At 44.0% G+C, this 27149-nt stretch overlaps 1 protein-coding gene across 6 annotated transcripts in view; it reads left to right on the top strand.

The window, feature by feature from the left end:
• Positions 1-27147, top strand: part of tanc2b (tetratricopeptide repeat, ankyrin repeat and coiled-coil containing 2b) — a 251693-nt gene extending 224546 nt beyond the window's left edge. For 5 of the 6 annotated variants that reach the window (XM_014179855.3, XM_014179852.3, XM_082970515.1 and 2 more), the window contains 16 exons: positions 2246-2413; positions 2627-2787; positions 3050-3158; positions 3370-3492; positions 6643-6879; positions 7100-7294; positions 7539-7632; positions 11512-11645; positions 13233-13356; positions 13591-13766; positions 17049-17181; positions 19641-19670; positions 20905-20996; positions 21272-21418; positions 21651-21751; positions 21958-27147. In XM_014179855.3, the coding sequence (XP_014035330.1) occupies positions 2246-2413; positions 2627-2787; positions 3050-3158; positions 3370-3492; positions 6643-6879; positions 7100-7294; positions 7539-7632; positions 11512-11645; positions 13233-13356; positions 13591-13766; positions 17049-17181; positions 19641-19670; positions 20905-20996; positions 21272-21418; positions 21651-21751; positions 21958-24292 (4359 nt within the window). In that variant the 3' untranslated portion in view covers positions 24293-27147. The remainder of the gene's footprint in view (positions 1-2245; positions 2414-2626; positions 2788-3049; positions 3159-3369; positions 3493-6642; positions 6880-7099; positions 7295-7538; positions 7633-11511; positions 11646-13232; positions 13357-13590; positions 13767-17048; positions 17182-19640; positions 19671-20904; positions 20997-21271; positions 21419-21650; positions 21752-21957) is intronic. The other variant, XM_014179853.3, reaches the window with a different exon arrangement.
• The last annotated feature ends 2 nt before the right edge of the window (positions 27148-27149 follow it).

Below are 27149 nucleotides of genomic sequence, written 5' to 3'. Positions count from 1 at the left end.
GGGAGCCAGGCCTATCCACTAGGGAGCCAGGTCCAGCCAATCAGAATGAGTTTTTCCCCACAAAAGGGCTTTATTACAGACAGAAATACTCCTCAGTTTCAACAGCTGTCTGGGTGGCTGGTCTCAGACGATCCCGCAGATGAAGAAGCCGGATGTGGAGGTCCTGGGCTGGCGTGGTTACACGTGGTCTGCGATTGTGAGGCCAGTTGGACATACAGCCAAATTCTCTAAAACGACATTGGAGGCAGCTTATGAACATTACAATCTCTGGTAACAGCTCTGGTGGACATTCCTGCAGTCAGCATGCCAATTGTACGGTCCCTCAAAACTTGAGACATCTTTGGCATTGTGTTGTGTGACAAAACTTCACATTTTAGAGTGGCCTTTTATTGTAAGGTTCTTGATATGCCACACCTGTCAGGTGGATGGATTATCTTGGCAAATAAGAAATGCTAACTAACCGGGATATAAACAAATTTGTGAAGAAAATATGAGACAGATAAGCTTTTTGTACGTTTGGAAGATTTCTGGGATCTTTTATTTCAGCTCATGAAACATGGGACCAACACTTTACATGTTCAGTATATACAATGCATTCGGAAAGTATTCAGACCCCTTGAGTTTTTCCACATTTTGTTACGTTACAGCCTTATTATAAAATTGATTAAATTGTTTTCCCCCTCATCAATCTACACACAATACCCCATAATGATAAAGCAAAAATAGGTTTTTACTCAGTACTTTGTAGAAGCAGCGATTACAGCCTCGAGTCTTCTTGGGTATGACGATACAAGCTTGGCACACCTGTATTTGGGGAGTTTCTCCCATTCTTCCCTGCAGATCCTCTCAAGCTCTGTCAGGTTGGATGGGGAGTGGCGCTGCACATATATTTTCAGGTCTGTCCAAAGATGTTTGATCGGGTTCAAGTCCGGGCTCTGGCTGGGCCACTCAAGGACATTCAAAGACTTGTCCTGAAGCCACTCCTGCATGTTTTTGGCTATGTACTTAGGGTCGTTGTCCTGTTGGAAGGTGAACCTTCGCCCCAGTCTGAGGTCCTGAGCGCTCTGGAGCAGGTTTTCATCAAGGATCTCTCTGTACTTCATCTTTCCCTCGATCCTGACTATTCTCCCAGTCCCTGCCACTGAAAAACATCCCCACAGCATGATGCTGCCACCAATATTCTTCACCGTAGGGATGGTGCAAGGCTTCCTTCAGACGTGATGCTTGGCATTCAGGCCAAAGAGTTCAATCTTGGTTTCATTAGACCAGAGAATCTTGCTTCTTATGGTCTGAGAGTCCTTTAGGTGCCTTTTGACCAACTCCAAGCGGGCTGTCATGTGCCTTTTACTGAGCATTGGCTTCCGTCTGATCACTCTATCATAAAGGCCTGATTGGTGGAGTGTTGCAGAGATGGTTGTCCTTCTGGAAGGTTCTCCCATCTCCACAGAGGAATTCTGAAGTTCTGTCAGAGTGACCAGTGGGTTCTTGGTCATCTCCCTGACCAAGGCCCTTCTCCCCGATTGCTCAGTTTGACCGGGCGGCCAGCTAGGAAGAGTCTTGGTGGTTCCAAACTTTTTCCATTTAAGAAAGATGGAGGCCACTGTGTTCTTGGGGACTTTAAATGTTGCAGATTTTTTGGGGGACCCTTCCCCAGATCTGTTCCTCGACACACTCCTGTCTTGGAGCTCTAAGGACAATTTGTTTCTTCCTCATGGCTTGGTTTTTGCTCTGACATACACTGTCAACTGTGGGACCTTATATAGACAGGTGTGTGACTTTCCAAATCATGTCCAATCAATTGAATTTACCACAGGTGGGCTACAATGTAGAAACATCTCAAGAATGATCAATGGAAACAGGATGCACTGGAGCTCAACTTCGAGTCTCATATGAAAGGGTCTGAATATTTATGTAAATAAGGTATTTCTGTTTTTTATTTTTAAGAAATTTGCTAAAATGTTTAAAAACCAGATTTCGCTTTTTTAACTATGGGCTATTGTGTGTAGATTGATGAGGAAAATGTTTTATTTAATCCATTTTAGAATAAGGCTGTAAAGTAAACAAATGTGGAAATAGTCAAGGCCTCTGAACACTTTCTGAAGGCACTGTATGTGCCATTTACATTTTTTATACAGAACATTGTATTGCACTCCCTATCTAAGAAATATGCTATAATAATGATTGACTGACTGATTGATTGATTTATTTATTGCTAGAAAATATCTGATTGATTCATTGCTCCCAGGTGGTGCCCGTCAACCTGGCCGAGGTGTACCTGCTGCAGTGCAACATGCGTTTCCCTACCCAGTCGTCCTTCGAACGGGCCCTCCCCCTACTCAACGTGGCCGTGGCATCCCTCCACCCCCTCACTGACGAACAGATCTACCAGGCTATCAATGCCGGCTCCCTGCAGGCAAATACACTTATTGCACTGACGGGGAACCGTTTGCATTTCCCATAGGAAAACATGTCACACTTAGCCACCATGCTAACATTACCTGTGCATGTGCAGTTGTATACCGGATAGCAACGATAGTGCCCGTGAAAAAGAACAGCCTTAGCAAATCTCCTGGGCATGTGCACAGCTAAGAAGCTAAGTTTCTTGGTTTCACCCTCTTTGCTGCAGGTTACGCTGGACTGGGAGGACTTCACACAGCGCGTAGACAACCTAGCCATGTTCCTGGTCAAGAGGAGGGACGGGACCAGGATGTTTGTTCACCCATCCTTCAGGGAGTGGCTGATCTGGAGGGAGGAGGGGGAGAAAACCAAGTTCCTGTGTGACCCCAGGTCAGTGGGTGGATGGGTCTCCTGGTGTGTGGGGGGTGGGTACTATATGAGAGACTGATGTAGTCTCAGATAGAGTTCCAAAACGTTCCCCAAATTCCTAGCTTTTCCAGAAATCACTGTTGGACGTTTCCTAGAATCAGTAGGGAATAAGCAGGAATAAGCCTGTTCAACTAACTGTCAACAACATTACATCGAACTATCTACTAACCCTAACTATTTGTGCAGAAGCGAATAGTTTATGTTCCTCCCTGTCTCCCTGTAGGAGTGGCCACACCCTGCTAGCCTTCTGGTTCTCTCGCCAGGAGACCAAGCTGAACCGACAGCAGACCATTGAACTCGGACACCACATCCTCAAAGCACACATCTTCAAGGTTCACCTAACCACACTGCCTACAGACACACACACAGACGCACACAGACGCACACACACACACACACACACACACACACACACACACACACACACACACACACACACACACACACACACACACACACACACACACACACACACACACACACTTTCGTATGCACACAGCACAACTCAAAGCAGTGACAGCTCAAATTATGTCTATATTTCAGGGCCTAAGCAAGAAGGTTGGGGTTTCCTCGTCCATCCTCCAGGGGCTGTGGGTTTCCTACAGCACAGAGGGCCTGTCCACTGCCCTGTCCTCACTCAGAAACCTGTACACTCCTAACATCAAGGTACTGCTTTAACCTCTACACTCTTAACATCAAGGTAACTTACTGCTATTCCTTCTTAACTCTTAACATCAAGGTAAATTACTGCTTTTCCTTTTTAACTTTTAACATCAATGGAACTTACTGCCTTTCGCTTTTAACTCCTATCATCAAGATAACTTACTGCTTTTCCCTTTTAACTCCTATCATCAAGATAACTTACTGCTTTTCCCTTTTAACTCCTATCATCAAGGTAACGTACTGCTTTTCAGTGTTGTCTTCAAAACCACCTAAAGCGAGACCGATTCAAGACCGGAGCAAATCGAATCCGAGTCTAGACCAAGACTGGAGGGTTGCCGAGACCGAGTCAAGACCGAGACCGGGCGGGGGAAAAGGGGTCAGAGACAGAGTCAAGACCGAGACCATAAAAATGCGAGTCCAATTAAAGACAATAATTGTAATTTTGTCAAATCCCCACCATAATAAGACTTCAAAATGTCCAGTATTTCTGTGTTCATATTTCAGAACAACATATGGATTCTTCAGACATTCAGAATAGTGAATAAAGGCATGCTGAGGGATAAGAGAGTCACTATACAAATTATTACTAACCCAAACACAGTGGAGCACAATGAGCCTTCTACACCTTCAGAGAAGGGCTAAGGATTTATAAAATAATGATTATAATAATGATCTGATTTAATCTCTTCAGTTTTTGTTGGAAATGAAAGGGTTAACACTGAAGAGAAAAAAATATCCTATCAGGATTTTTCTTTGCTAGTCTCTGGGGAGATAAATCTAGCTAGCTAAGTCAGCTATTGGCTAGGTCATCAGAAGCTAGATAACGGCATCTGCCATTCAACTGTATTAGGGCAACATTTTGGAGTGACAGTGGAATCAACCAATCACATTTTTACTTAATGGGTGGGACCGATTTTACAAAAACGTATGGCAACTTCTGCCTTCTTGAAGGCCAACAGGTCACTGCGCAATAGCGAGCAGTAATTTTCCCACGGTCTAGCACACCCAGGAAGAATGACACTTTTTAAAATAGTTCTGACAAGCTACCACTTAGATATGGTCATTTTCACATTTTCATAAATTCTTAGAATGTTTGGGAATTATATATACTAAGGCATTTGTGAAAATTCTATAGCAATATAGTGTGCATTTGGACAATGAATAGACACTGCAGTAAATTAAACTGAATAAAAACAACTGTCTTGTCCAGAACCGGAGTCTACACAGACTGGTGCGCTATAGCCAATCAGAGCTACAGTAGGCTTTTATACAAACAAGCCATAGAACACATTCGCCAAAAGCCACAAAATACACCTGAATGGATTTCTGCAAATATGCAAACACCACTGGAGTCCTTTTGCATGTGGGACCTACTGGCTTATTATGTCTGAATTTATGGACAGCTTATCCTTTAACATCATGCTGTGTGTGATTGTCTTTCCATCGGCCCTATGCAGTGGTGTAGTGGTGCCTGGAGAAGTGGGTAAAAAGAAATTCCCCAAAAGTTCCCAAACGACCCGCCCAGCGAAGGAAAGTCACCCTGTGTGAAAAATCCTATGTTTTCCAGTTTTTTTTAATTAGTTTTCCTATAGATTTTTCAGATTTTCACTCTCAAAATCATAGTTTTTTTTAAATAGAAAAAATACAAAAATGTGATGGTCTAAGTCCACAACAATGTTTAAACCACATCAATCTGATTGGGTGGGCCTGACAGGGCCTGGCTCCCCAGTGGGTTGGCCTTCGTCCACACAGGCCCTTCCATGTCTACGCCCCTGATGCAAACTGCACATGATGACAATTGCATATCACAAACTACTAACCAACACTTCGGACTAAACTTTTTCAATACCTGGTTTGCATACCCATTGTTGTCTTAGTTAGCGTTTCCTGTTAGATATCATAAATTGAAATGTCTTTCCTACCCTACTGGCTACCTATGTCATTCTTCTGTGAGCTGCTCCATGCCAAAACCAGCTGAGAACTGCACACTCTTGCTGCCTGCAGATTATATTCTTCTGAAACTAGGTTGTGTGCTGCTCACATGTGAATATATTTCACGTGCTTTGCGATTGTGTAGGCTACTTTGTGCATGATTTCTCTATTGTACTACATAAATCGTATACCTTCACTACACTACTTTGATACGCATCAGTATGGATTAAGAAGTCAGTATACACAATGCCCACTGAAAAAAACCTGGGTATACGGCTTACACCTGCGTATAGCCTCCAGTACACTACTGGCCCTTTGTGTTTTACAAGAAGTGCACCCTCCTACATGAGTGCGCTGGTATTATGGTTGCTGTCCTTTCAAAATCACAAACCTGTCACACACTGAAGATCTATAGGTTCACCACTGTACTAACCTGTCACACACTGAAGACCTATAGGTTCACCACTGTACTAACCTGTCACACACTGATGACCTATAGGTTCACCACTGTACTAACCTGTCACACACTGAAGGCCTATAGGTTCACCACTGTACTAACCTGTCACACACTGAAGACCTATAGGTTCACCACTGTACTAACCTGTCACACACTGAAGACCTATAGGTTCACCACTGTACTAACCTGTCACACACTGAAGACCTATAGGTTCACCACTGTACTAACCTGTCACACACTGAAGACCTATAGGTTCACCACTGTACTAACCTGTCACACACTGAAGGTCTATAGATATAAAGGCTGTTAAGATACTGTATTTATGTTTTAAGAAAGGAGTGGATATATTTGGCCTGGCGAAGCAGTGACTGAATGGAAGCTGATAATTATACGTTTTTTACTCTGCTGGTCTCGGGAAGAAATTACGAGTCCTCACTGTCTTAGACAGAGTCACGACCGAGTACGAATGTAACCGACACCGAGACAAGACCGATTCACTGAATATGTGGTCTCCAGACCGGACTTGAGTACTACAACACTGCAGCTTTTCCCTCTTAACATCAAGGTACTGCTTTCCATTTGAAAACAAAAGCCTCACACTCATGGCTCCGTAGATACCAGCGTTTGGACAGCTATGCTGCCTTCATCAGGGTTTCAGCTCTCCCTCTGACAGGGGGCCAACCAACTCGCCTGAATTAAACTCGACTTTTGCTACAGTTGTTTTTCTCTGTGTCTAACACTGTGTGAAATCTGTCTGTGTCCAGGTGAGCCGGTTGCTGATGCTCGGTGGTGCCAACGTGAACTACCGTACAGAGGTTTTGAACAACGCCCCGGTGCTGTGTGTGCATGCCCACCTGGGTTACATCGACATGGTGGGCCTGCTGTTGGAATACGGAGCCTCTGTAGACCAGCCCTCAGAGAGCGGTCTCACCCCACTGGGCTACGCTGCCTCTGGAGGACACATGGCTATAGTCAACACACTGTGTCGCAGGAGAGCCAAGGTGAGAGGGGGAGAGAGGGCGCAATGTGTGTTTGTAGATTCATCTCTATCTATGGATATGTTCTATGGACGAATGGGGATTGACATCTTTGTGTGTGTGTGTGTGTGTGTGTGTGTGTGTGTGTGTGTGTGTGTGTGTGTGTGTGTGTGTGTGTGTGTGTGTGTGTGTGTGTGTGTGTGTGTGTGTGTGTGTGTGTGTGTGTGTGTGTGGCCATCAACAGGTGGACCATCTGGATAAGAATGGTCAGTGTGCCGTGGTGCACGCAGCTCTCAGGGGCCACATGGAGATGGTCAAGTTCCTTATCCAGTGGGACTGGGCCATGGGACAACCACAACAGCAGCAGCAAGGAGCCTTCAGCAAAAGCCATGCCATCCAGCAAGCCCTCATCGCTGCAGCTAGCATGGGATACACAGAGGTAGACCTCCCGGCAAATCTCCTTACCTGGGATATTTTGTGAAATATGTGGACCTCACTTACTCAGCTGACAGTTTTGTAGAGCTGAGAATATATATTAGATTTTTTAGTCTGGGTAATTTCCCTGCAGTGTGTGGACTGGACAGCAATTCATTGTTTATCCCTATGCGGTCCTACTAGTATTGCATGCCACTCACACTAGTGATTTTTTTGGGAGGTGTAATGTGTATCATTATTTCCACCAGATTGTGTCCTACCTGCTGGACCTGCCAGAGAAGGATGAGGAGGAGGTGGAACGTGCTCAGATTAACAACTTCGACACCCTGTGGGGAGAGACAGGTATGCCAAGGCCTCTCGTCATATGCTTTTTAAAAAGGTCTTCAGATATAGTCCGCAGCCTTGTGGAGATTGTTTTCAACCCAGGAAACTATTTTGTTTTACCCTGTCCATTTTTACAGTGCTGTTTCCTTAGGTAGAATCATTAGGTGTCAGTGGCTTTAGGTTTGACACTTGAACTCTAAGCCGATGCTTAGTCTGGGCTAAAGATGAGTTGTAGCGGCCACCAAAACATGGATGGATGTCATGATTGCTTGCTTAGACATAGGAAGTGATGCTTGCTGTCTTGTTGTACTTGTTTATCACAGGGTTTTTAGATCACTACACTTAGATAAAACATGTTAATAAATTGTCTTAAATCAGACAAGTCATGACAGAGGATTTTGAGCAGACCCATAGAGCGAGGGCTGCAGTGCGGATATGAAATAGAGAGATTTGCTCTGCTGTTTCTGCTGCTGCTGCGCCAAACAGACACTGGCTGATGTCAGACAGACAGTGCAGTGGTGTCATTGGAGCACAGACAGACAGGGCAGGGCAGAGCTCAGAGCTAGTCTTAGAGAGAGAGGGGGGGGGGGGGGGGGGGTTCTGCTCTGGGGTGCTCAACAATGACTATGCGGTTCCCACATGAGGACTGGAAAGATTGAGAAAAATCAAGCTATTACTGTTAGAGCCGATTCTCTCTCAATACTAATATGACTCTCTCTCTCAATACTAATATGACTCTCTCTCAATACTAATATGACTCTCTCTCAATATTAATATGACTCTCACTCTCAATACTAATATGACTCTCTCTCTCAATACTAATATGACTCTCTCTCTCAATACTAATATGACTCTCTCTCAATACTAATATGACTCTCTCTCAATACTAATATGACTCTCTCTCAATACTAATATGATTCTCTCTCTCAATACTAATATGACTCTCTCTCAATACTAATATGATTCTCTCTCTCAATACTAATATGACTCTCTCTCTCTCAATACTAATATGACTCTCTCTCTCAATACTAATATGACTCTCTCTCTCAATACTAATATGACTCTCTCTCTCAATACTAATATGATTCTCTCTCTCAATACTAATATGACTCTTGCTCTCTCTTTCAATACTAATATGACTCTCTCTCTCAATACTAATATGATTCTCTCTCAATACTAATATGACTATCTCTCTCTCAATACTAATATGACTCTCTCTCAATACTAATATGACTCTCTCTCTCAATACTAATATGATTCTCTCTCTCTCAATACTAATATGACTCTCTCTCTCAATACTAATATGATTCTCTCTCTCAATACTAATATGACTCTCTCTCTTTCAATACTAATATGACTCTCTCTCTCTCTCAATACTAATATGACTCTCTCTCTCTCTCTCAATACTAATATGACTCTCACTCTCAATACTAATATGACTCTCTCTCAATACTAATATGACTCTCTCTCTCAATACTTATATGACTCTCTCTCTCTCTCAATACTTATATGACTCTCTCTCTCTCAATACTAATATGACTCTCTCTCAATACTAATATGACTCTCTCTCTCAATACTTATATGACTCTCTCTCTCAATACTAATATGACTCTCTCTCTCAATACTTATGACTCTCTCTCTCTCTCTCTCTCAATACTAATATGACTCTCAATCTCTCTCTCTCAATACTAATATGACTCTCTCTCTCAATACTAATATGACTCTCTCTCTCTCAATACTAATATGACTCTCTCTCTCAATACTAATATGACTCTCTCTCTCTCAATACTAATATGACTCTCACTCTCTCTCTCAATACTAATATGACTCTCTCTCTCTCTTTCAATACTAATATGACTCTCTCTCTCAATACTAATATGACTCTCTCTCTCAATACTAATATGACTCTCTCTCTCTCAATACTAATATGACTCTCTCTCAATACTAATATGACTCTCTCTCTCTCAATACTAATATGACTCTCTCTCTCTCAATACTAATATGACTCTCTCTCTCTCAATACTAATATGACTCTCTCTCTTTCAATACTAATATGACTCTCTCTCTCTCTCTCAATACTAATATGACTCTCTCTCTCTCAATACTAATATGACTCTCACTCTCTCTCTCAATACTAATATGACTCTCTCTCTCTCTCAATACTAATATGACTCTTGCTCTCTCTTTCAGTACTAATATGACTCTCTCTCTCAATACTAATATGACTCTCTCTCTCAATACTAATATGACTCTCTCTCTCTCAATACTAATATGACTCTCTCTCTCAATACTAATATGACTCTCTCTCTCTCAATACTAATATGACTCTCTCTCAATACTAATATGACTCTCTCTCTCAATACTAATATGACTCTCTCTCTCTCAATACTAATATGACTCTCTCTCTCTCTTTCAATACTAATATGACTCTCTCTCTCTCTCAATACTAATATGACTCTCTCTCTCTCTCTCTCTCAATACTAATATGACTCTCACTCTCAATACTAATATGACTCTCTCTCTCTCTCTCTCAATACTAATATGACTCTCTCTCAATACTAATATGACTCTCTCTCTCAATACTTATATGACTCTCTCTCTCAATACTTATGACTCTCTCTCTCAATACTAATATGACTCTCTCTCTCAATACTTATATGACTCTCTCTCTCTCTCTCAATACTAATATGACTCTCAATCTCTCTCTCTCAATACTAATATGACTCTCTCTCTCAATACTAATATGACTCTCTCTCTCAATACTAATATGACTCTCTCTCTCTCAATACTTATATGACTCTCTCTCAATACTAATATGACTTTCTCTCTCTCAATACTAATATGACTCTCTCTCAATACTAATATGACTCTCTCTCTCAATACTAATATGACTCTCTCTCTCAATACTAATATGACTCTCTCTCTCTCAATACTAATATGACTCTCTCTCTCTCAATACTAATATGACTCTCACTCTCTCTTTCAATACTAATATGACTCTCACTCTCTCTCTCAATACTAATATGACTCTCTCTCTCAATACTAATATGACTCTCTCTCAATACTAATATGACTCTGTCTCTCTCTCTCAATACTAATATGACTCTCTCTCTCTCTCAATACTAATATGACTCTCTCTCAATACTAATATGACTCTCTCTCTCAATACTAATATGACTCTCTCTCTCAATACTAATATGACTCTCTCTCTCAATACTAATATGACTCTCTCTCTCAATACTAATATGACTCAGTCAGTTAAATCCATAGATGTTACTGTCTGTCTATGGTCTGTCTGCAGTCTGTCTACCTACCAATGTCTACTGTCTGTCTGTCTACTCCCACCTTCCACTCTGTCTGCATACTAACAAATGACACACAGAATGACTGTAAGTCTTATAATGATAAAGTATTTTTTAAATGGCTGATCCCTGTGTGCCCCTTTACTCTCTCTGTCCTGTTGGGAACAATACTTGTATGACTCAATCAGTTAAATGCATAAATGCACACGACTGTATACTCCCACAACACATGTTCTCTCCTTTCTCTCCTCCCTCTTTCGCTACTTCTCTTGTGTTCAAATGTAGTGAGGTCAGAGTTATAAAACACTGTTTTGATGTCTAACATGTCTCATACCTTTATGGGGGAGTATGTTGTGGTATATATAACACATATAACTCCTATATAACTCCCTGTATGTTGTGTTGTGTGTTACTCATCCCTGCCCTGTTTGTCCCCACTCTCCATTTAGCATCCATTTAGCATCCACTTACTATACAATCTGCATGACTCACACACAATAACTGTCAGTCTTAGAATGATCAAGTGTAAAAAATGTTAAATACTTGTGTTGGATGACATGACTGATCCCTGTGTGTCCATCTCCTCTCCCTGAAGCTCTGACGGCAGCGGCGGGCCGGGGGAAGCTAGACGTCTGCAGACTACTGCTGGAGCAGGGAGCAGCGGTGGCTCAACCCAACAGACGAGGCATCGTGCCCCTGTTCAGTGCTGTCCGACAGGGAAACTGGCAGGTGAGGCTGAGTTTACCCTTTATAGTGCACTTCTTTTGACCAGGGCCCATAACACAGAACACTTAATATTAAAGGTACTGTAGACTGTGAAAAATGACGTTGCTACGAGCAGCACCGCAGATATTGCGATGAGCGAGATGCAAGACTTCGCTCTCACACAGTCACACACAGTATCTGCGCATGTGCATGGGTTCGCTTCATGCTGTTAGAGCGTGGTAGGTATGAGACCAAAACAGCTGAGAAGTTTAGCCTCGCGCTTCAACACTCTTAGTTGTTGTGGAAATTGACTCACTATTCTGTTTACTTTGTGCACCCATGTCATATCGCAAATCAAATCAAATTGTATTGGTCGCATATACATATTTAGCAGATGTTATTGCTGGTGTAGGTAAATGCTTGTGTTCCTAGCTCCAACAGTGCAGTAATATCTAACAATACACACAAATCTAAAATAATAGAATTAAGAAATATAGAAATATTAGGATGAGCAGTGTGTGTGTGTGTGTGTGTACAGTACCAGTCAAAAGTTTGGACACACTTACTCATGGAAGTGTTTTTCTTTATTCAAAATATTTTCTACATTGTAGAATAATAGTGAAGACATCAAAACTATGAAATAACACATATGGAATCATGTAGTAACCAAAAAAGTGTTAAACAAATCAAAATAGATTTTAGATGTAGAATATTTTAGATGTAGAATAATAGTGAAGACATCAAAACTAGGAAATAACACATATGGAATCAAAAAATTGTTAAACAAATCAAAATAAATTTTAGATTTGAGATTCTTCAAAGTAGCCACACTTTGCCTTGATGACAACATTATCTCAATCAGCTTCATGAGGTAGTCACCTGACCTTCATTTTAATTTTTATTTAACCTTTATTTAACTAGGCAAATCAGTTAAGAACAAATTATTATTTACAATGATGGCCTAGGAACAGTGGGTTAACTGTCTTGTTCAGGGGCAGAACAACAGATTTTTACCTTGTCACCTCTGGGATTCGATCTAGCAACCTTTCTGTTACTGGCCCAACGCTCTAACCACTAGGCTACCTGCCGCCCCATGTCATAAAGTAATGATGGACTGTCGTTTCTCTTTGCTTATTTGAGCTGTTCTTGCCATAATATGGACTTTGTTTTTAACCAAATAGGGCTATCTTCTGTATACCACCCCTACCTTGTCACAACATAACTGATTGGCTCAAACGCATTAAGAAGGAAATAAATTCCACAAATGAACTTTTAACAAGCTCCATCTGTTAATTGAAATGCATTCCAGGTGACTCATGAAGCTGGTTGAGAGAATGCCAAGAGCGTGCAAAGCTGTCATCAAGGCAAAGGGTGGCTACTTTGAAGAATCTCAAATATAAAATATATTTTGATTTGTTTAACACTTTTTTGGTTACTACATGATTCCATATGTGTTATTTCATAGTTTTGATGTCTTCACTATTATTCCACAATGTAGAACATATGAAATGGGTAAAACAGTCAAATCAGACGAAGAGAGATCGAACGGCAATGTTGACAAAAACAAACAGTTGTGTTCTGGATGGTAACGATAGTGTTGTCCTCTCTCAGATCGTGGACCTGCTCCTTACTCACGGAGCAGACGTGAACCTGGCTGACAAGCAAAGCCGAACCCCTCTGATGATGGCTGCCTCAGAGGGTCACCTGGGCACTGTGGAGTTCCTACTGGCACAGGGTGAGAGTCAGGAGGAAGAAAACATCCACTCATGTCCTTGTCATTTACATTGTCTTTGACCTGCTGTCCTTTCATCCTTTGAATTATATAACTCTCAATTACTTTTTTTCATCATTACTTTGTTAAATACAATCACCAAAGCATTGATGGTACTTTATTTTACCAATTGACCTTTGACTCCCAATGCTGACCTCTAATCCCTGACCCCTCTGATCCCCCTGACCCCTCTGCCAGGTGCATCCCTACCTCTAATGGACAAGGAAGGGTTAACGGCTCTGAGCTGGGCATGTCTGAAGGGACACCTACCAGTGGTGCGCTGTCTCGTGGAGAGGGGGGCTGCTACGGACCACGCTGATAAGAACGGACGCACGCCCCTCGACCTGGCTGCCTTCTACGGGGACTCAGAGGTGGTGAGTTTATAATGCTCTGCCGGGAACAGGCCCAGATCCCCGTCATTTGCGTGAAGGAAAGACGGAGGAAAAGAGGACGCAGATCGGGCTGCCTTTTGAGAATCCGTAGGCGAGCGAGTAAACTCCCACTGCCATCAATTCTACTTGCTAACATGCAATCATTGGAAAATAAAATTGATGACCTACGATTACGATTATCCTACCAACGGGACATTAAGAACAGTAATATCTTATGTTTTACCGAGTCGTGGCTGAACGACGACACGGATAATATAGAGCTGGAGGGATTTTCCATGCACCGGCAGAACAGAGAAGCTACATCTGGTAAGACGAGGGGTGGAGGTGTGTGTCTTTTTGTCAATAACAGCTGGTGCGCGATGTCTAATATTAAAGAAGTCTCGAGGTATTGCTCGCCTGAGGTAGAGTACTTTATGATAAGCTGTAGACCACACAATCTACCAAGAGAGTTCTCAACTATATTAATCGTAGCCGTCTATTTACCACCACAGACCGATGCTGGCGCTAAGACTGCACTCAACCAACTCTAGGCCATAAGCAAACAAGAAAATGCTCACCCAGAAGCGGCGCTCCTAGTGGCCAGGGACTTTAATGCAGGCAAACTGAAATCAGTTTTACCACATTTTTACCAGCATTTCACATGTGCAACCAGAGGAAAAAAACTTGACCACCTTTACTCCACACACAGAGACGCATACAAAGCTCTCCCCTGCCCTCCATTTGGCAAATCTTACCATCATTCTATCCTCCTGATTCCTGCTTACAAGCAAAAACTAAAGCAAGAAGTACCAGTGACTCGCTCAATACGGAAGTGGTCAGATGACGCGGATGCTAAGCTACAGGACTGTTTTGCTAGCACAGACTGGAATATGTTCCGGGATTCATCCAATGGCATTGAGGAGTATATCACCTCAGTCATCGGCTTCATCAAAAAGTGCAACGACGACGTCGCTCCCACAGTGACCATACGTACATATCCCAACCAGAAACCATGGATTACAGGTAACATCCGCATCGAGCTAAAGGCTAGAGCTGCCACTTTCAAGGAGTGGGACACTAATCCGGACGCCTATAAGAAATCCTGCTATGCCCTCAGACGAACCATCAAACAAGCAAAGCGTCAATACAGGATTAAGATTGAATCCTACTACACCGGCTCTGACGCTCGTCGGATGTGGCAGGGCTTGAAAACGATTACGGACTACAAAGGGAAACCCAGACACGAGCTGCCCAGTGACACGAGCCTACCAGACGAGCTAAATGCCTTTTATGCTTGCTTCAAGGCAAGCAACACTGAAGCAAGCATGAGAGCAACAGCTGTTCAGGATGACTGTGTGATAATGCTCTCGGTAGCCGATGTGAGCAAGACCTTTCAACAGGTCAACATTCACAAAGCCGCAGGGCCAGATGGATTACCAGGACGTATACTCAATGCATGCGCGGACCAACTGGCAAGTGTCTTCAGTGACATTTTCAACCTCTCCCTGACTGAGTCTGTAATACCTACATATTTCAAGCAGACCACCATAGTCCCTTTGCCCAAGGAAGTGAAGGTAACCTGCCTAAATGATTACTACCGCATAGCACTCATGTCAGTAGCCATGAAGTGCTTTGAAAGGCTGGTCATGGCTCACATCAACAGCATCCTCCCGGATACCCTAGACCCACTCCAATTCGCATACCACCCCAACAGATCCACAGATGACGCAACCTCAATCGCACTCCACACTGCCCTTTCCCACCTGGACAAAAGGAACACCTATGTGAGAGTGCTGTTCATTGACTACAGCTCAGCGTTCAACACCATAGTCCGCACAAAGCTCATCACTAAGCTAAGGACCCTGGGACTAAACACCTCCCTCTGCAACTGGATCCTGGACTTCCTGATGGGCAGCCCCCAGGTGGTAAGGGTAGGCAACAATACGTCTGATCCTCAACACTGGGGCCCCTCAGGGGTGTGTACTTAGTCCCCTCCTGTACTCCCTGTTCACCAACGACTCCAACACCATCATTAAGTTTGCTGACAACAACAGTGGTAGGCCTGATCACTGACAACGATGAGACAGCCTATATGGAGGAGGTCAGAGAACTGGCAGTATGGTGCCAGAATAACAACCTCTCCCTCAATGTGAGCAAGACAAAGGAGCTGATGGTGGACTGCAGAAAAAGGCGGGCCGAACAGGCCCCCATTAACATCAACGGGGCTGTAGTGGAGCTGGTCGAGAGTTTCAAGTTCCTTGGTGTCCACATCACCAATGATCTATCATGGTTCAAACACACCTAGACAGTCATCAAGAGGGCACGACGACACCTTTTTCCCCTCAGGAGACTGAACAGATCTGGCATGGGTCCCCAGATCGTCAAAACGTTCTACAGCTGCACCATAAAACATCCTGACCGGTTGCAACACCGCCTGGTATGGCAACTGCTCAGCATCTGACCGTATGTTGCTACAGAGGGTAGTGCGTACGGCCCAGTACATCACTGGGGCCAAGTTTCCTGCAATCCAGGTGTCACAGGAAAGCTGGTGTCAGAGGAAAGCCCATAAAATTGTCAGACACTCCAGTAACCCAAGTGATAGACTGTTCTCTCTGCTTCCGCACGGTAAGTTGTACCGGAGCGCCAAGTCTAGGACCAAAAGGCTCCTTAACAGCTTCTACCCCCAAGCCATAAGACTGCTGATAAATTAATAAAATTGCCACCGGACTATAACATTGACCCCCCCCCCCATTTGTTTGTTACACTGCTGCTACTCGCTGTTTATTATCTATGCATAGTCACTTCACCCCCACCTACATGTACAAATTTCCTCTAACCTGTACCCCCGCACACTGTCTTGGTACCGGTACCCCCTGTATATAGCCTCAATATTGTTATGTTATTGTGTTACTTTTTGTAATTTTTACCTTTAGTTTATTTGGTAAATATTTTCTTAACTATTCTTGAACTGCACTGTTGGTTAAGGAATTGTTAATAAGCATTTCACGGTAAGGTCTACACTTGTTTTATTCGGGCGCATGTGACAAATAAAGTTTGATTTGATTTGGATGGACAACATTAGGAACAAAAGAGACACACTTGTATTGTAGGTCTTTTGTCTATCCCGATGTGTTCAAGTATAATTATATTTGTGTATATTTTGCGAGCAGTAACTCTCCCAAATTGTAGTACCATCCTATGATTCTACTCTAATGAATATAATTTGAATCACTACATTTCTTCCTCCTCGCCCCTGTTCCCTTCTTCTGCCGTCTGTCCTCTCAGGTCCAGTTTCTAGTGGACCAGGGGGCGATGATAGAGCATGTGGACTACAGTGGGATGCGTCCTCTGGACCGGGCCGTGGGCTGCAGGAACACCTCCGTGGTGGTTGCCCTGCTCAAGAAGGGAGCCAAGATAGGTATGGAGAATGGACTTAGTGTTAGACTGAAGGCCAATAGATTTTGGGCAGGGGCTGTCCCAAATTGCACCCAATTGGCCCTGGTCAAAGGGAGTGCACTATGTGGGGAATATGGTGCCATTTGAGAAGCAGACAGGACTTGTATGTAGACAGTGAATGAAATACCTCTCCTGGCAAATAACCCATTTCTCTCCACAGTGCAACAGGATATTTTGACTGTTGACAGTTTTATTTATTATTTTACATTTGACTGACTATCTGATATTGAGACACAATACAAAGACGATTCATGCATAAAGTAGGATGACACAGAAATACAGAATATGCATCCTAAATGGCAACCTGTTTTCTTATATACAGTACTAGTCAAAAGTTTGGACACACACATTCATTCCAGGGTTTTTCTTTATTTTTACTATGTTCTACATTGTAGAATAATAGTGGACATCAAACTATGAAATAACACATATGGAATCATGTAGTAACCAAAAAAGTGTTAAACAAACCAAAATATATTTTATATTTGAGATTCTTCAAAGTAGCCAGCCTTTGCCTTGATGACAGCTTTGCACACTCTTAGCATTCTCTCAACCAGCTTAATGAGGTAGTCACCTGGAATGCATTTCAATTAACAGGTGTGCCTTGTAAAAAGTTAATTTGTGGAATTTCTTTCATCCTTAATGCGTTTGAGCCAGCCAATCAGTTGTGTTGTGACAAGGTAGGGGTGGTTTACAGAAGATAGCCCTATTTGGTAAAAGACCAAGTCCATATTATGGCAAGAACAGCTCAAATAAACAAAGAGCAAACAACATTACATCATTACATTAAGACATGAAGGTCAGTCAATATGGAAAATTTCAAGAACTTTTAAAGATTCTTCAAGTGCAGTCTCAAAAACCATCAAGTGCTATGATGAAACTGGCTCTGATGAGGACCGCCACAGGAAAGGAAGACCCAGAGTTACCTCTGCTGCAAAGGATAAGTTCATTGGTGTTAACTGTGAATCAGGCCTTCATGGTCAAATTTCTGCAAAGAAACCTCTACTAAAGAACACCAATAAGAAGAAAAGACTTGCTTGGGCCAAGAAACATGAGCAATGGACATTAGAGTGGTAGAAATCTGTCCTTTAGTCTGATGAGTCCAAATTTGAGCATTTTGGTTCCAACCGCCGTGTCTTTGTGAGACGCAGAGTAGGCAAACGGATGATCTCCAAATATGTATTTCCCACCGTGAAGCATGGAGGAGGAGGTGTGGGGGTGCATTGCTGGTGACACTGTTTATTTTGCTGGTGACACTGTTTATTTAGAATTTAAGGCACACTTAACCAGCATGGCTTCCACAGCATTCTGCAGCAATACACCATCCCATCTGGTTTGCGCTTAGTGGGACTATCATTATCACACACCTCCAGGCTGTGTAAGGGCTATTTGACCAAGAAGGAGAGTGATGGAGTGCTGCATCAGATGACCTGGCCTCCACAATCATCCGACCTCAACCCAAGTGAAATGGTTTGGGATGAGATGGACCGCAGAGTGAAGGAAATGCAGCCAACAAGTGCTCAGCATATGTGGGAACTCCTTCAAGACTGTTGGAAAAGCATTCCAGGTTAAGCTGGTTGAAAGAATGCCAAGAGTGTGCAAAGCTGTCATCAAAGGCAACGGGTGGCTAATTTGAAGAATCTCAAATATAAAATATTTTGATTTGTTTAACTCTTTTTTGGTTACTACATGATTCCATATGTATTATTTCATAGTTTTGGTGTCTTCGCTATTATTATTCTACAATGTAGAAAATATTTAAAATAAAGAAAAACCCTTGAATGAGTGGGTGTGTCCAAACTTTTGACTGGTACTATAGTACTTTTGACAAGAAGTCTCTTTGGAGCTGAGCTAAGAGCTAAACCCCCACTGCTACTGTATGTCCCCCCCACCCTGGTGCTATACCGTACTGCAGCTTTTCTCTGTTCTCTCTGGCTAGTCACTCCTCAGGTCTTTATATCTGTCTTTGTTATTCTACTGTTACCGTGTCTCCTGTATTCTTTCTCTTTCATGTTGTCTCTCTGTCTCTTCCTCTCTCTCAGCTCTCTGGTTCTTTCTTTCTTTCTCCCTTGTTCTTTCTTTATCGATAGTTGTTTCTTTCTTTCTATCTCTCTCTCGACAGGTGGTTAGCACTGGCAGCATGTTTTTTTCTTCCTGTGTCTCTTTCCTTCTGCTGGGGCACTTACCCCCGCTTCTCACTGCTGCTTTTTTCTGTTCCTTCTCTCACTCTTCATCTTCCACCACCTCCTTTTTCTCTTTCTGTTTTTTTTCACTTGTCCTCTCTCTCCCACGCACCTTTTTCTGTTTTTTCTTCTTTGATTACTCTGGCCCGCTGCTCCCCCCCCCCCCCCCCCCCCAACACTCACTTCCTCCCTCGCTCATGACCTCTCCCCCTCCCCCTTGATCTCTCTGCGGTACCAGGATGTCAGACGCTGCCCAGTCGGCCCAGAGGTAATCCCAAGGCTGTCGACATCTCACCCCAGCAGGCATTTTGACAGCCCTATCTCCTCTTTCTGTGTTGTCTCTGTGTCGTTATGGTCTAAGTGTCAGCAGGCCAGCTTAGCTGCAAACCCCATACTGAGAAATAACACTCAGGTATTACTATTATCACTGAGGCCGGTTTTCAATCCGATTGTGGGTTATAGGCATTGCAGCTTTTAAAGGCAATGTTCCCGCATTCGTGGAGATCCCATTCACTGTAAACAATGCATATGTTGGCTCAGTCATAATTTGCCTTTAAAAGCTGTAATGCCTATAATCCGCGATCAGATTGAATCCCGTCCTAACTATTACTTGGACTGGTTTTATTTAGAGGTAGATGTTCACATTCCGGTTGGTTATCATATGACAGCATGCCCAGCCTCCAGCTTACTACATTGTATCAAGGAGTTTTCTTATTTCCATCTCACAGATGCATGATGAACCCCTCTTATACCTTCACTTGGTAATGATCACCAGGGGAACTGCATGCGTCTGTAATGCCTTTTCTCCACTATCCACAGTTCAGATGATTCTACTGTGCATTGTTCATCCTTCTGAAACGTTCCTCAGTGTCAGCTAGGCCAGTCAGAAGTTCTGTTCTTACCTACTTCCTCTACCGTTGCCTCACCCTTGCCCTGGTCTGCAGAGCTCTACTGTGTTCTGCTTGCCTAGCTGCTATGAGTCTTTCCGTCATGCAAGAAACCCACCAACCTTGTCCTCATCTCTCTAGTCTCTGTGTAAATGAGTTTCAAGTGTAGCTTTCTGCAGAGAGCTATCCTAGTTAAGTTAATTGTCTCGCGTCAGATAGCGAGATGATTCCACCTGCACTGACTGGCGGTTGAGGGACGAGCCTTGCGTAGGAGTGAAGCCACCTGAAGTAAGACAATTAGATTGGGAGTGACTCAGTCTTTACCAGCCGCATCATTTTTGTATTTTGCGATCTTTCATATTTCTACCCGTTTGGCTGGGATATTGTCCCTACAGTGTACTCCTCTACATAGAGCAATAGACTTTAGAAAGAGAATAGCTTAATTTTCTCTGCAGCGGACAGACGTCTGCCTATCTCTGTCATTCCTGCCATTTTGTTTGTTGTTCTTGTCAGTTGTTGTGTGTTTACTGTGACTCAAAAACAACTCCTACATTCCTTTTCTTTTATCTTTCCCTGCTTCTCTCACTCCTTTCTTTCTCATCCTGTGTTCTTCAGGTCCAGCCACGTGGGCCATGGCTACCTCCAAACCCGACATCATGATCATCCTACTGAGCAAGCTGATTGAGGAGGGAGACAGCTTCTATAAAGTGAGATCAGGAGGCCCTATCCGAATCTAAGGAAGGACAGTCAACTATTGATGAAAAATATTAATACATACTGTATAAGAAAGAAAAGATATCTATACATCAAAGAAATAAAATGTTATCTAATCAAACTGTGATTATTATACATTTTTTTACACTTTTACAGATGTATTTATCCTCAAGTGCTATATAACTTTTTTTGTTTTAATGATCAATAAGACCTATATGTTGTCTGTCTTGTATGAATAACATGTTGTGTGTGTCGGTGTGTTCAAAAGAAAGGGAAAGTGAAGGAGGCAGCACAGCGGTATCAGTACGCCCTCAAAAAGTTCCCCCGTGAAGGCTTCAGTGAGGACCTCAAGACTTTCAGGGAGCTCAAAGTATCCATCTTCCTCAATCTGTCCCGATGTCGGAGAAAAATGAACGTGAGTTGTCAGGCTCTGACCATGGATGCATCACAAATGGCACCCTTGTGCCCTACTTTTGACAAGAGCCCTATGGGCCATCCATAGTATATTATCTATATATAATAGTGTAAAGTATGGTAAAAGTATAGGTGATAATCATTATAGTACTGTACCTATAACATTACCTCTGTTTTACCCCAGTAATATTCTGTAAGTATCTGACTCATGGATCACTTGTTATTGCTCTCAGGACTTTGGGATGGCTGAGGAGTTTGCTACAAAGGCGCTTGAATTGAAACCAAAATCCTACGAAGCATACTATGCCAGAGCCCGTGCCAAGCGTAGTAGCAGGTATTTATATCCCTGCACATCCCTGATATCCATCTACTGTAGAATAGTTTACATACTCTGCTTCACCCTCTTATCTTCTTCAGCCTCTCATAAAACAGTTTTCCTTCTTTTTTGACCAATTAATTAAAATGTGTTCATTTTGTGTTTTAAAAACCTTTCCTCATTTCCAACCCTGTCGTATCTTTCCTTCTTGTCTGGATTTGTAGACAGTTCCCTGAGGCCTTGGAGGACCTGAATGAAGCCATGAAGCAGAGCCCCAACCACTGTGAGATCCAGCGCCTCCTGCAGCGAGTAGAGGAGGAGTGTCAACAGCTCACCCAGGAGGAGGAGGATGCACAGAAGCTGGAGCCTCCCCCATCTCCTCCCCCATCGCCTCCCCCAGAGGAGGGAGAGGAGGAGGAGATGTCCCTGTCCTCCCTCCCCCTCCCCCTGGAGCTCCCCCCTCCCCCGGAGCCTCGGCTGGAGGACATGGAGCCGGTCCAGGATCTGTTTGAGGACGAGGACTATCTGGAGCAGGAGCTGGAGGCCATGTCTATGGGGAGTATGGGTTCTATGGGTCTGGCCCTCGAGAGGGAGCCCCGCTCCAACCCCTCCAGTCTGCCTATCATCCAGAGCCCACCTCTCTCTCCGACCAACCATCACCACCCCTACCATCACCAGGACCAGACCTACCTGTCAGGGGGCTCCCCCATGGGCCAGGCTTACGACTATGGTCACCCCAGCCCCACCTCTATGTCCTCCCCCGGCAGCCAGAACTATCAGCCACCGTCGCCCCCCTCCCTCTCCCCCACACACCACAACTCCCACTATCGACACAGCCCTCCGCAGACCTCCCCAGTCCACCAGACCACCTACCACTTCAGCCCCCCGCCCATGGGAGGCAATGGAGGAGTGGGGCAGGGGATGGACCACGGATACCAGAGCCCCCCGCTCTCCCCCCTGCGTCGGGGTGGGGTACAGAGCCAGTACAGAGCCAGCCCCCCGGTGGAGAGTGTGTGTCTGTACAGGTCCCAGTCAGGCTCTCCGGTGCGCTACCAGCAGGAGCAGCTTCCCCTGTCCAAGATGAGCAGCCAGAGGTCCTTCCAGCTGAGCTCACAGCCCTCCCTGCACCACCAGGCCTCCCTGCACCACCAGGCCTCCCAGCACCATGACACCCTCCAGACACACCAGCACCACCAGGCCCAACTGCACCACCAGGTCTCCCAACAGCACCACCAGGCCCAGCTACACCACCAGGTCTCCCTGCACCACCAGGACTCCCTGCACCACCAGGGCCTGCGTCTCCAGCCCTCCATGGCCCAGATTGTTCGCACCAACCAGCCCAGCAACGCATATGGCCAGATGGGCCACCCCATGCGCTACCAGGGGAGCTCCATGGACGTGCCGATGGAGAGCCAGAGCCGGTTGATGTACCAGCCCTCCCTGGATGGTCGCTCCATGCCCCAGTCCAGCCTCTCAGCTGGGGCCCTCTGTCAGCATGGGGGCCGAGGAGGGGTCATAGAGGGCCTGATGAAGGACGAGCTAACCCAGCGCCCCTCCTCTGCCTACCGTGCCAGCAGTGGGGGGGGACAAGGGGGCCAGCTCCAGGGGGGTGTCCGCTATAGCCAGACTCCCCAGATTAGCCGCAGCCAGTCGGCCGCCTACTACCCTGTCGCCAAGCACGAGCTGGAGCGTCAGAACAGTGCCATGCCTCAGTGCCAGCTGGGATCGCCAGAGATCGGCCACATGGTGAGGCGGCCCATCAGTGCCACTACCCCGGAGATCAAACCGCACATGTCCACTCCGCGGCCCCTCATCCACTCCCAGAGCGTGGGCCTCCGCTTCTCCCCGTCCAGCAACAACATCTCCACGGGGGGCTCCAGCTGTAATCTAGCCCCAGGCTTCAGGCCTTCCTCTTCCATCCAGGGGATGGAGATCCCGCTGCAGGTGGCCTACGAGGGCTACGAGGGATACGAGCACTCCTGTAACGATGACATCTCCCCAATCTCGCCGGCCCAGGGAGGTGGTGGGGGGCTGTACCAGGGCGAGGGCACCCGCTCACGGACCACGCCCTTCATGGGCATCATAGACAAGACGGCGCGGACTCACCAGACTCAGTACCTGCAGCAGCCCTCGTCCCAGCGGCCCTGGGCCATGACCTCCATGGACTCTGGCATCAGCCCCACGTCGCCTGGCCAGCTGATCCAGCAGGGCTCGTCCTACAGCCCCCCCACCTCGCTGGGGAACATCGCCTACTACAACAAGACTAACAACGCCCAGAACGGACAACTCCTGGAGGAGGACTACTACCCCCAGCAGCAGCAGTCCTCCCTGGGCAAGCTGGCCAACGGTGGCTCCCGGGGCGGAGGAGGGGACATCCTGGAGAGGGTGAGCCAGGTGCCCACCTATCCAGACGTGAAAGTGGCCAGGACTCTGCCCGTAGCTCAGGCCTACCAGGACAACATGTACCGACAGCTCTCCCGTGATATCTCCCGTGACTCTAGGCAGGGCCCCACCTCACCCATCAAACCAAAGAGACCTTTTGTGGAGTCGAATGTGTGAATGTCCAGTCCACGGCCGAACTGGGCGTGTGAGTGGGAGGGGAGGAAAGGGGGAGGGGGGAAGTTGAGTTGTGCTGGTGACCTTGTCTGACATTGATGAGGAGCACATAATACAAAGACAGAGTACAGCTCCACTAACACAGAAAGCAGTGTCTACAACAGGCACACACTGGCGGTAGAGGTCTAGTCATACAGTACATAGATACTAAATATTAATACGTGAGAGATTGTACTATTTTGTTGTTAAACTTCAACTCTGCACACATCGAAATAGAAAGATATGACATTGAAAGGTGATGACAGGGCCAGTGCTGATCACACCCAGGGTCAGAGGCCCTAACACTTTTATAGGGGGGGGGGGGGAGGGGGGGGTACGGCACAACTTCCTCCCCCTTGTGTGGGGTGGTGAGAGTGAAATTGGGGGCCCTTACCTTACTGTACCTGTGGACTCTAACCATCTACCATCTTTTATCCTTAAAATACAAAGTGTGCTCTTATTCAAGGTTGCTAGACTCCGTAATACAATACTAATATGTTCAATACTGTAAATGGAAATTACAACTTGACAGTGCTTAGAGAAAAAAAGTATAATATTTATTATTAAGCTATATAATGTATATACGTATAAAAACATAACATAGCTTGCATTTGGATTGTATTATTTCTGTTTTGCCCTGTTGTTAGCCTTTCGTCCTACTAGTCATGCAACGACAGGTTTTGAAGATTTATGCTGCACTCATGACATGTCGGCCAGGGAAACTCTGATATTTCCGACTAGGGAAACTCATTGTAGAAAAATGATACATGAGTTTCCAACTTGGAAAGTATCAGAATCATCCAAGATGAAGCTCTACACATATAACTTTTGATAATTTCAACTCTGAAATAGGAAGTTCCGATAAGCACATGAACGCCCACAACTACGGCAGGGGATAAGGGACATTTACAAACTTAAAATTACTCAATGTCAAATGTTATTTTCGAAATATTGGGCTTGTTATGTTATATTTGTGGTATTTTCACTCAACCATACCACATAACGTTGCCTTTCATTTGAAGTTAAATTGTTACTGCCATGGCCTTCTACAAACATCCTCTAGAGAATAGTTCAACCAATAAATGACTCCTAATAATTACGCTGCGTTGTACTCGTTGAATGTTATTCGTCTTTCTTCCAACTAGGATAACTTTGCAGTGTTTTAAAGGGGTATAAGAGGTTTAGTTTTGTGAAATATATTTATTTTTTCATTGATCCATTGTTATTATGCATAGGTCATTGTCATTGGTTTGAGGACAGAGAAAGTCATACAAATACCAAAGTTTGGAGATGTCCCCCTTCTGAAGTTCCTGGTAATAGAAGTATATATAAAAAACATAAATCATATACAGAATATAATAATGTGAGGAATATTTGAAGTTTTCTTTGCAATTAAAAACTATTGAACGCAGACACACAAACCGACTCGGTACTGGTACCCTGTGTATATAGCCAAGTTATCGTTAGTCATTGTGTATTTATTCCTTGTGTTATTACTTTTCTATTATTTCATTTTTTTTCTCTCTGCATTGTTGGGAAGGGCCCGTAAGTAAGCATTTCACGGTTAGTCTACACCTGTTTTTTACGAAGCATGTGACAAATAAAATTTGATTTGAAACCACTGTTAAAGACATTTTTCTTTTGTATCTGCATCATATTTGCTTTTCTTTTTTTTACTGAGTTTTCATTCATAAATGTCTGCACTAAATGCCTGTAAAGTTCTTAACTAAGGGTGCACTTTATGTATTTTAATTACTTTATTTTAGTTGTGGTTGTTACTGAATTTGGATGAATGGAGGTCAGGTCAGGTGGAACTTCTTCTGACCAGTGATAATGGATTATTACTGATGACTCATCATCATAGGAACTCTGATCTGCAAAGTAATGAATGACAACATGAAGAATAAATATGTGTATATCCCCATCAACCCAACCCCAGATCCCTTCATAGACAGACAGGTCTCGTACACAAATGGCTTTTTTTTTTTTTATCCGTACCACAAGTGGAAATGTTTCTATTTTGCAGTTTCCTTATAGCTACTGTTCAATTCAATTATAATGTGTGTGTGTAACTTATTGACTGACAAAGTCAATCAAATGGCCCCAAATCCAGTGACAAAGCACTTAACTTCCGTGTCATGGGAAAGTCCTGGAGAGAAAAATGTAAAGGTTGTATTCATGACTAATGTATTTTTATACTTGCCATGTTAGAGTATAAAAACAATGGGTGTGTGAAAGTAGTTCAGTCAGTTGCCACTGCTTCATGGACAGCTTCCATTTGGGTCTTGTCTGCCATTCAAATGGTTCCCAACCCACAGTATAGCTCATTTCGACAAATGTAAGACCCTACTGTATGTAAGAGGAATTGTACTATTCTTTCAAAAAGGACTTTGACGGACTTTGTTTTTCAACTTTTTATGTAAATTAGTTGGTTGTAAATATTCAGATGCATGTTTGATTATTTCGCCAATCATGATCTCAAACAGAAACACATACAGTGTCCTGAATCTGGCCTGTGTTATACATTTGCGATTTGGGATAAGAGTAATGAAGTTGTTATGCCTGAATATCCTTTTCCTTTCCCTCCAGCCAGACACAACGCAAAACTCTGAAGCGTTCTATTTTTATTATTTTATTGTATTTGCTTGCTGAGCAGAGTTCTTTTGTCTGTAAATGTGAGCTTTAAGAGCGCTGTGATAAGTTTAATTAAAAATAATAAAAATTGTGTGTTTTTATCTCATGATAACTGATTGTAATCTGTACAGTCAAACCTATGTATTGAAGAATAACATTTATAAATGGTTACCAACTGAAAAACATC

This window comes from Salmo salar, chromosome 28 (assembly GCF_965601325.2).
Source record: "Salmo salar chromosome 28, fSalSal1, whole genome shotgun sequence".
In the NCBI taxonomy this organism is placed as follows: Eukaryota; Metazoa; Chordata; class Actinopteri; order Salmoniformes; family Salmonidae; genus Salmo; species Salmo salar.
This window is presented reverse-complemented; position numbering and strand designations above follow the sequence as displayed.